The sequence below is a fragment of the Astatotilapia calliptera genome, chromosome 3, assembly GCF_964374335.1.
Source record: "Astatotilapia calliptera chromosome 3, fAstCal68.1, whole genome shotgun sequence".
Taxonomy (NCBI): Eukaryota; Metazoa; Chordata; class Actinopteri; order Cichliformes; family Cichlidae; genus Astatotilapia; species Astatotilapia calliptera.
In genome coordinates this window covers 73,591,883-73,603,464 of record NC_137424.1, presented here as the reverse complement: position 1 = coordinate 73,603,464, position 11,582 = coordinate 73,591,883, and the positions used below count along the sequence as shown (strand labels likewise).

General features: G+C 39.6%; 1 protein-coding gene across 1 annotated transcript; it reads right to left on the bottom strand.

The window, feature by feature from the left end:
- Positions 1–435: 435 nt before the first annotated feature.
- On the bottom strand, positions 436–8,296 carry LOC145419305 (junctional adhesion molecule-like). The gene is made up of 5 exons (XM_080299166.1): positions 7,825–8,296; positions 5,321–5,656; positions 4,569–4,901; positions 4,002–4,337; positions 436–3,763 (listed from the first exon to the last, which is right to left on the bottom strand). Exons 1-5 carry the CDS (start codon positions 7,892–7,894, stop codon positions 3,618–3,620), a joined length of 1,221 nt encoding a protein of 406 aa, XP_080155292.1. The 5' UTR covers positions 7,895–8,296; the 3' UTR covers positions 436–3,617.
- Positions 8,297–11,582: the final 3,286 nt, after the last annotated feature.

Below are 11,582 nucleotides of genomic sequence, written 5' to 3'. Positions count from 1 at the left end.
TAGGGCTGGGTGTCATCACTGATATCTACAATCCTTTCAGTTTTGCCTCAGTCAGAAATATTATAATTCTGATCATTTATCAGTACTGAAACTTATGAGACTTCATGAGAGGTGTGAGCATCACAGCAGATACCTTTCTGTCAAAGTAACTGAGCTGACAGGAGATTTTCCTGGCCTGGCTTTTTATTGCAGATAACCTTAAAATATTCTGCAGTAGAACAAAAACTAAAGAAAACCATAAATCAATATATGAACATTAACTGATGCTGCTGAAGTGAAGCACAGCAAAGTCACAGAGGCTTTATTAGAGACACGGCCAAATGCTTTGCAATTTGGCATTAGTTTAAGAAGTTTACATTCCTTCATTATTGAACAGTATTGAACAATGAGGCTGTCTTGTCAGAGGTCATTTAAAAAAAAAACTGCCAAAGTGAGTGGGAATTAATGACGATGTTTATTAAATGTGAAGAGTACTTTTGATCTTCTTTATCACTGACTCCTCGGTGAAAATGAGAATCTGCGAATGCAACATGTGGAACACAGAATGGAATATCTCAAACCGGTTAACGTAACCCCCCCCCCCAAACAAAAAAACAAAAACACAATAAAAAACTAAAAAACAAACAAACAAACAGTGAAGCTGGGAAAAAAAGTGTAGTTGGTGACAGAAAAACGGGGTATTTTAAAACTACACCACCACCATTGCTGCCTGTGATTTGATCTGCATTCTGGGATACCTGGCTGCCCCCAAGTCTACACAAGCAATCGATTATCTAGGATCGACCTGTCTTGACTTACTTTGCACAGCAACCAATCAAATGTTAGAGAAGCTGCATGGCAGCGTTAACCCCGCCCCCTGAGTTTGATGGGTGAGGCTGACAGATAAAATTATTTCATGGTGAGACCTGAAGGAGTCAACTGTGCCAAAATGAATTAAATACACCATTAAATAATTATTTAAATGTGGCAATAATTAATTAAATGTGTCAATAATTAATTAAATGTGTCAATAATTGATTAATTACATGTGTCGTAAATATTTATGTACTTAATTATTTCCAATTTTAATTATTTATTGCCACATTTAATTAATTATTTAATGGTGTATTTAATTAATTCATTATGGCAGTCCTGACGTTCCATAGTTTTCAGGCACAGAAGTAAAGCCAAAGAGCCGCCATGTTTACCCACAACATTCAGTAACATTACAACGTTACAGAGGAAGACATCTATTAAGTTATGTAAAGGCACTTCAGAATTATACTTTTGTCTGTAAGACAGACTCCGAAAGGTTTTAGTTCTAACAAAAACAATGACAAAAAAGGTCATTCAACAGGTATATATGTAAATCTTTAATTTAAAATATTTGAGTATTATTGGTCAGTTTAGGAGTCATCAAGTTTCAGCTCAACAAAAGTAGTTTAGAGTGTTTTTGCTGGAGTCAAAGGTCAAAGCAAAGGAAATTTGACCTAAACAGTGTGTCAGGTAGCTGAAGAGGTTGGAAAAATCTAAGTGCAGGATATTACAACATACAACATAAAGTATTTAATTTAAAGTTAGCTTAAGTACATTCAACTTAATTTACGTTAAATGAAGTTTTTATTACCTTTATAGATCTCAGATTGGGTCATTCATTTGTAACTGATCAATGATCCTGAACACAATCAGGCAGATTATTGATCGTCTATAATCCACAGACCTTCATCTCCACTCAGATCATCACACAGCGTTTGTGTTGTCACTTCAGTGTGTGTAGCAGCTGATCTCTGGGGTCCGTTCTTCGTACCTCGCTTACTACATCCAAGATCAAATCATCGCGCCAACTTTGAGCTCGCTATTCCGGTTCTCCGAACACACCTGTTGTTGATGATTAGTACAGCTGGATGAAGTAATGTGAGATCACTGGGTGGCTTAACAGGGGCTACGCATCGATAGTAGAAACATTGATCGGCAACCCTCTGATTGGTCGGCGAAAATGTCGAAGGAGCGCGCTCAGCATTTTCCGGCAGCAGAGCAAGAACTCTTGAGTGAGGGATTTCAGGAGTTTCAGAGATTAATCAGAACGCAAGGGAACACTGCAAAGGCTGCAAAAGCAAGGAGAGAGGGCTGGCAGAAAGTTGCTGACAAATTAAACTCGTAAGTAATTTAATAATAATGGATTGGATTTATATAGCGCTTTTCAAGGCACCCAAAGCGCTTTACAATACCACTATTCAGTCACTCTCACATTCACACACTGGTGGAGGCAGCTACGGTTGTAGCCACAGCTGCCCTGGGGCAGACTGACAGAAGCCAGGCTGCCATATCGCGCCATCGGCCCCTCTGGCTAACACCAGTAGGCGGTAGGGTAAATTTATTACATTACACTATATTATCCAATATTATATTACATTATATTATATTATAATATGTTATATTATATCCCCTTTCACATTAGAGCCACGACAGGACCCACTAGAACATGGGAACAAGTAAAAGTGAAATATAAGAATATTCTACAGAATGGTAATATTTATCACTTATATTGCTTTTAGTCTCAAAGAGACCCTGAAATAATCTGTTTGTTTATAACAGCAACCAAGAAAAGGGCAGAGCAAAAAAAGACAGGTGGTGGTCCTGCACCCCCTCGTCAACAAGTTGGTTAAGTGAATAATACCCTCACGGGAAAATCGATATCTCTCTATGAGCACACTGTCGCGCTGAGCTAAAGGATCCTGTCTGTCCCGCAATATACGCTGAATTCTGAGGACTCTCCTTATCAATCTTGCACCTTCCGCAATGGGTTGCTCGCGTATACGGACAGGACATGGCTGCGACAGGCTTCCCAAATCCACCTTCGCTTTTATAGCCGTGGTCTCCCATCTTGATTACACGAAGTAATTTACTATTACTACTCTGACATATGAATTACATCTGAAATAATCAAATACATGTAATAGAATGATTAATAGTACATTTCCCTTTTTTTAGGAAATGACCTGTATGTATCTGTGTGACATCAATAAATGGATCAAGTGCTGCATTATCTTTAGTTACATTGATGTTATTTATTTATGGTGAAACAGTGGTGGAATATCGCTGTTGCATTCGTATAAATGACGCGGACATACCTGAGTGGCCGCGATCTAATCCTGTTTACATAAAGTAAACCTGCTCCCAAGCAGGTTTACGCTTACAGATCTGTTGCTATGACAGCAAGTCCTGGATGAGCTTCGGGGAACCGAACGATCCAAGATCACGCGTAATCGTCAACAATCAAATCCAGCTAACTTACTTAGCGAGGTACGAAGAACGGACCCCAGGTCTGTGTTGTTCATCTCTCACAGAACAAGTCAGTTCTTACAATCAGCTGAACCTGAAGCTCCAACACAAAAACACTCACTGACTCTGAGATCAGAAATTCATGTATGTTTGTAACACAGTTTGACTTTGTGTCAGTAAATCTCATGAACAGCCTGAAGATGAATAAACTGTAGTTCAGAGTCACTGACAGACAGCACAGACACACACTGTTGGTCTGAGTCTGAACATGATGATCATCAGAGAAATAACATCAGACTCTGAACATCCAGCTTTCTACAGCGTCTGCTGGATGTTAAGGAAAGTTCCTTTCTAACTCAGATTAACTTCAGGCTATCATATTGATAGATAGAGAGTAGATGTAATTTTCTGTAGATGAAAATAACAACAGCAACAAGAAGCACAGCAGAAACAATCAGACCGACGATCAGTCCAACATCCTGTTTGTCTCCTCCTGTGTGACCTGCAGGTGAGAAACAGGTGTGAGGTGTCAGCTGTCAGGTAGGTGATGAGTGAAGAACAGAACAGAATCCATTTGCTCTTCAAACTGCTGTCAGACATTATCTACTGCACTCTGATCACATCACTCAGACCAGCTGCTTTCTACAAAGTCTCATCAACAACATCTTTACAAACAAACATCAACAACCAGGAAGCAGCTTCACCTCTGATCACACACACACTCAACTCTACTCACTCACCTGGAGGAACAACATAAAGGTCGATGCTGCTGATGAACTTCCATGAGTCTGTTCCTTCCATGACGACACCACATTTGTATGTTCCAGCATCATTAATCGTCACATCCTTCAGAATCAAAGACACGTCTCCATCCTTCATCTGTCTGTCCTGCAGATCCACCCGGTTCTTAAAAGATGGATCCTGATTATCTGGAGCAAATTGCTGATCCCGGTACAAAAGGACATAATCTGAATCCAGGTCAGCTCTGCTCCATTTTACACCTATGATGTTGTTGTTTGGAGCTCGACATGTCAGAGTGACGTTCTGTCCAGACTCAGCTGTGATGGTTTTCTGGTCTGAAAGAGGAAACAACACAGAGCAGAGAGGTTAAAGGTCAAAGTACAATTATGATCAGAATGATTGACTTTAAATATTTTGTTTATTTCCTTTGACATTTGAGTTTTTAGTCATGTTGGATTTAATGAACCTCTGAACATCCAGCAGGTCATCCATACAACAAACACACATCAACAACCAGGAAGCAGCTTCACCTCTGATTACACACACACTCAACTCTACTCACTCACCTGGAATGACAATTAGGTCGATGATGCTGATGAGATCCAATGAGCGTGTTTCTGCCATGTTGACAAGACACATGTAAGTTCCAGAATCAACAATCGTCACGTCCCTCAGAATCAAAGACACGTCTCCATCCTTCATCTGTCTGTCCTGCAGATCCACCCGGTTCTTAAAAGATGGATGCTGGTTGTCTGGAACAAAGTGATCATCCTGGTACAAAAGGACATAACCTGTCATCTGGTCATCTCTTGTCCAGTTTAAAACTAAGATGTTGTTGTTTGCAGCTCGACATGTCAGAGTGACGTCCTGTCCAGACTCAGCTGTGATGAGTTTCGGTTCTGAAGAGGAAACAACACAGAGCAGAGAGGTTAAAGGTCAAAGTACAACTATGATCAGAATGATTGACTTTAAATATTTTGTTTATTTCCTTTGACATTTGAGTTTTTAGTCATGTTGGATTTAATGAACCTCTGAACATCCAGCAGGTCACCAGTGACCCACTGAGGGGGAATTTTAGCCTCATGCTAAACATGCAAAGTGTCAGAAACTACAAGATGTTAGCTTCCACAGAACAACAACATGTGCTGATAATAAGTGAACACAAGTGAACTCTAGTCTATCAGCCACAAAGACAACAGCTGGAGAAACATCTGTCTACCTCTGACACCCACCAGCTCGTCCATACAACAAACAAACATCAACAACCAGGAAGCAGCTTCACCTCTGATCACACACACACTCAACTCTACTCACTCACCTGGAGGATCAACACGAAGGTCGATGATGCTGATGAGCTCCCATAAGCGTCTTTTTCTCGTGAAGACACAACACTCGTATGTTCCAGCATCATCAATCGTCACATCCTTCAGAATCAAAGACACGTCTCCATCCTTCATCTGTCTGTCCTGCAGATCCACCCGGTTCTTAAAAGATGGATGCTGGATGTCTGGAGCAAAGTGATCATCCCGGTACAAAAGCACATATTCATGTCCCAGGTCAGCTCTGCTCCACTTTACGACTATGATGTTGTTGTTTGCAGCTCGACATGTCAGAGTGACGTCCTGTCCAGACTCAGCTGTGATGAGTTTCTTGTCTGAAAGAGGAAACAACACAGAGCAGAGAGGTTAAAGGTCAAAGTACAATTATGATCAGAATGATTGACTTTAAATATTTTGTTTATTTCCTTTGACATTTGAGTTTTTAGTCATGTTGGATTTAATCAGTGTTGGGTAAGTTACTTTAAAATAGTAACTTAGTTACATTACTAGTTACTTCTCTCAAAAGTAACTCAGTTACTTCAAGTTACTCGTTACTTTCAAAGTAACTAGTTACTAGGGAAAGTAACTTTGGTTTTACTCAGAATTCTCTTGTTAATGTGTTGCTTCCATAACTTTGCCAATCTTCTAGCTTGCTTACTTGCCACAAGTGCACTGTGCCACCTGCCAATAGAAAGGAAAAGATAATGTGCATCTTTCCACGAGAGAAATCCCACGCCTGGACCGTCATTAACTACTGCCATGATTCTAGCCTACGTCACAGCGTCATGTGCGCCTTTTACATCCAACACAAAAACTGCAGTCGTGGTGCTTTTGATTGTACTCAGAACTTGGAAATTCTGCCTTCATTAACACTCGATTCAGTAAAAAGAATCAAATTTACCATCACTAGACTATGCAGCAAACTGGCGCGAAATGACGTACAGCTGCACTACAGCGATGTTAAAGCGGCAGAGTTTATTTTTACCTTTAGAAGATAAATTATTGAAATTAAATAATGATATTCAGCAAATTTAATTATTTTACAATGTGACACAAGTACATTAACTGTAATTAAAATACCTAAAAATGAACAGTAATTAGTTACTCAACTTTTTCAGTGTTAAAGTAATTCAATTACAGTAACGCGTTACACCCAACACTGCTCACTATACAGAAAAGTGTGTATGAAGAATAATGAGGGCAGCAAGAACATTCACCGAACAGTTTAACTTGGTCAAAGTAAGAAACACGGATTGGAGCAGACACCTGCGTCATTCTTCAGTGTCATAACCAGTGTTGGGGAGTAATGGAATACATGTACCGCCGTTACGTATTTAAAATACAAAATATGAGTAACTGTATTCCGTTACAGTTACCGTTTATAAAGGTGGTATTTAGAATACAGTTACTTTGTTGAAATAAATGGATTACACTGCGGTACTTTCCTGTTTCATATTGTCGCAGGTCAGGACTGTTTGGGTTTTGTTTGACAGCTACGTTCTGTTGTTCCAGGCGGCAGCGTTACAGTTTCCATGGTTACAGGGTGACGCTCTCTCTCTGCGTGGTCTCTCGCTAGCAAAGTTGACCCACACAACAAAGTAAAGCTAGTTTTCAGCTACGAGCCCGACACAAACCCGACGTATTAGCCAGAGGTCCCTTTGCTACGGTTCGGAGTCGCGGACCTTCAGTAACAGTAATAAATCACACAGCAATAGTACATTCACGTTGTTGTAAAAAGCATGATAATATATTAAGTAATCCAAAGTATTCAGAATACGTTACTCTCATTGAGTAACGTAACGGAATACGTTACAGAATACATACATTTCGGGGCATGTATTCTGTATTCTGTAATGGAATACATTTTAAAAGTAACCTTCCCAACACTGGTCATAACTTCACCAGGTAAAGTCACGTGCTCTTTTCTTTTGTCTAAAACAGTATCAGACTGATGTGTTGTGTTTAAAAACAAGCGCAGACATGCATATTTAAAGACTTAATATTGATTGCATTCATTTCCTGGTTTGTAGCTAACGGCTCATGAAAAGCATATCTACTATATATTTTTGACCAACACTGTAGACACACTACCTGAAATCAGCTGACTGTAGACCAGTTAAACTGATAAGTTGCATGAATAGGCGAGCACACTAACAATTAAAAGTGTAATAACAGACGAGAGCATTCACCTGCTGCAGCACTAACTGTAAATCACATGAATGTAGAGAGCTGTAACATGCAAATTTTCAGGCAGATTTGGCCGATTTCTGTCATGGTAACTCATAAAAACAAGCTACTGTGTTCCTAAATCTAACAGCTGCATAGTTTGGGAGCACTGAGGTAGGTTTGTGGGGGCACGTTCACTACATCAACACATCACACTGACACAAACATTACACTTTGTCTCTGTCACATCAGTCCCACGGTTTCCACCAAGCCTCGTGTTGCTCTCACACACAAAATCATTCCTAGATCCGTTTAGCTTCTAACAGTTAAATCTCACCTGCAGAGACAAACACGAAGACGCCGACAAACATCAGCGTGGAGCAGAGTGACGCAGTTACAGCAGACATGTCCGTGTTCTCTGTTTCTGCCGATCTGACTCTTAGTTTGTTCTAAATGTCTGAGTCTGTTGGTGTTTTCACTCAATAATTGAACTCGAGTTTACTAAATAACTAAAATGAGATTAACGTTAAGGTTTAAACAAATCTGATAGATTTGTCTTTCCGCCGCTCGTTCAAACTTAACACTTCCGCATCTCTCAAGAAAGTAGTGATGGGACGTTCTGTATCGAGGCTTCGAAGCTTGTGTCGAGTAATGGAGGGGGCGTTTCCGCGATGCGCGTATCGAGGCTTGCTTTATTCATGGGAGGAGCTGAAAATGATGACGTCCGAAGCCTCGCTGCCCGGCTGTACCACGTGACTGGTTCATGAAGTGGTTCGAACTTTGCCGTGAGATATGACAGCGATATAAACTCCTCAGACTTCATTCAAAATGTGGGTGTTTGATGGAGAGTTGCAGTTAGTGAGAGTTTGTAGACAGTTTGGAGGTTTATGAGAGTGAGGAGAGAAAGTCAGGAGAGAATGGAGCCAGCTAAGAAGAGGAGGATGTCCTCCCCTGTGTGGGAACATTTTGATCTTATTCCTCCCAACAAGGTATGTAAATTTCTACAGAAGATGTATTTTCATAATACTGATGGTGCAATAAAACCTATGTTAAGCTGTCTGTACTTTTGTACAAGGTGAGGTGTTTGCTATGTGCCAGGGAGCTGGGATATAACAACAACACCTCATCCATGCTTAGGCACTACAGAGCTTTGCATGAGAATAAGGGGAACACCGATTGTGGAGCAAGACCAGGTGAGCCATCAAATGCAATGATAATATAGCATGCAGTAATGTTACTAAATGATATAACAATATTATACTATGAGGACTCCCAGCCAGTTAGCATTGTGGAGGACAAAGGATTCAAAAGATTTGTTAAATCATTAAATCCTAGCTATGTTCTCCCCACTAAAAGGTCATAAAAGCAGTGAAAATTTAGTTTTTACAGAATAAAATGTGAACAGGCAGGTCTGAGGCTCAAAGCCTCAGTGTGTAGCTGTCCATACCTCAACGTTACAAAAGCACAACTACTGTCCACACCCAAACCACACCTCACCTCACAGTAAATGATCATTTCCATTTTAAGCATTTCCAAATAATCATTTTCCATACTGCCAGCATAAATATACACAGTATACTGCCATCACTACAATATACATGTTTTACACACTCCTTTTGTTGTTGACATTTACAGGCTGTGTGCAAAAGACCACACTCTGCAAATTCATGCCAACTAATATTTTTACGTCCACTAGATGTCCTACTAGAGCAAATGAAGCTTCATGAAGCTTTGCGCTGGGGTGAACCAATTGGATGAAAAGCTTCAGTGCTTCATGAAGCTTCATCTGCCCATCACTACAAGAAAGTGAGAAGGGTCTGGCTGTGGAACTCCGCAGTAGGCCGAGGCTCTGGTGTGTATGTCAGAAAAAACAAAACACACGCAACACACTCCTTCAGAAGCACTTTGTCGAGGCTTGATTCGTTTGGCCAGAGTCACGTGATCAGTGACGTCCAAAGCCTTATTTAGAACGTATCTGATTCAATGGTTTATAATAAAACGAATCATTCGCAGGGTTTGTGGAGTGTTTTGATGGTGAGAGATATCAAACCACTGATCATTCTATTGAGAGATATGGAGCCAGAGAGCAAGAGAGGAGGTTCTGTCGTGTGGGAATATTTTGATTTGATTTTGATCAAATAGGTGGGTTTGCCAGCTTTGTGTTCTTGTTGTTTGCATTTGTTTTGTGTATATTAATATTTTATCTAAAAACGTGAAAGACTTAAAATGTCTGAACAAAACAAAAATCTGCTTTTCATAACATAAATATCATTAAATAACTTTCAAAACACTTCCACTTGACTCTTTAAATTTAATATAATAAAAATATATCTATTTTTAAAATAATCTTAAAATGTTATTCTACAAAATGTGCAGTAATTTAAGTTGTTCATTCTTTTTAGCTGATAGTTTGTGGGACCCAGGATGACCGTATACCTGCATCTCTACCAGTTTCTGTGCACTCCAGCCTCTTCTGTTCCATGTGAGAGGATTTTCTCTAAGTCAGGAGAAATTATCTTCAACAAAAGAAACAGACTCGGCCATCACACAGTGGAATAAACTCTCTTCTTAACCCTCCTGCCATCCTTTAAAAAACCCACACCCATCACCATAGGGACCATTCTCAGCCACGCCCAAAAACGCTATAAAAAGACTATATATCCATATTTTATTCCACTTTAAATTAGCCAACCTTGTAAAACTACTTCTCCCTGAAATATTCATGTAAAGTTATAATTATATTTCCGTTGTTTCAACCCTTCAAATCCCAGTGTTATTACATGAGCGCCCTGTGTTATTAGCCCCAAAAAACAAAAAACGAAACTAAATACTTCCACAAAAAACCAGTTGAAGTAATATGTGATTGTCATTATAAGTAGGCCTTTAGATGGACCAAAGATTGGCACCAACATACATTTTGACCTGCCATTATTTTTTTGCATTTTTTTTTGCAATTTAAAAATTCAAACTTCAAGGCCCTGAGTCTTCATTGACATCCAAGAAAAGAAGAAAAAATAAAATCATATAATGATAATTTGGGGTTGAAAAATAGCGTTTATAATGGAAGTCAATGGGCCGAAAATGGTCCCCAGGGTGATGGGTGTGGGGATTTCTGCTGCTCAGCCATTTTAGGCTGATTTAAGGAATTCACACTGGAATATTAACATTGACAGGTAAAAACTATCCTGTGGCAAGTTTGGTTATATTCCACTGAACACAGTGGAAATGGCAGCCATTTCACACATAGCAGTGGCACAAAAAGGTCCCAAGAAGGCAGGAAGGTTAAATAAAAACCAAACAGGATAACCTTAAATGCTTCATGTTTTTCCTTTTCCAGTTCATAATCAATTCTACCCCCAGGTCAAAAATATGTACAGTGGGGCAAAAAAGTATTTAGTCAGCCACCGATTGTGCAAGTTCCCCCACCTAAAATGATGACAGAGGTCAGTAATTTGCACCAGAGGTACACTTCAACTGTGAGAGACAGAATGTGAAAAAAAAAATCCATGAATTCACATGGTAGGATTTGTAAAGAATTTATTCGTAAATCAGGGTGGAAAATAAGTATTTGGTCAATAACAAAAATACAACTCAATACTTTGTAACATAACCTTTGTTGGCAATAACAGAGGTCAAACGTTTACTATAGGTCTTTACCAGGTTTGCACACACAGTAGAATCAGAATCAGAATCAGAATACTTTATTGATCCCTGGGGGAAATTATTTTTTGTTACAGTGCTCCATTATAAACCAACATTAAGACAAGACAGACAATACGCTAACTAAGAATAGTACAATATATACATATATATACATACATACATACATACATACATAAGTCACTCATAAATAAATAGCTGGAAAAGAAACATGTGTAGTTGTAGCAGTAAACAGTAAACAGTGTGTTAAGTGGATGCGTTGTACAGGGAGATGGCCACAGGCAGGAAAGATTTCCTGTGTCGTTCAGTGGTGCTTTTCGGTAATCTCAGTCTCTCACTGAATGTGCTCCTGTGACTGACCAGCATGTCATGGAGTGGGTGGGAGGTGTTATCCAACATTGTCTTTATCTTGGACAGCATCCGCCTCTCCGTAGT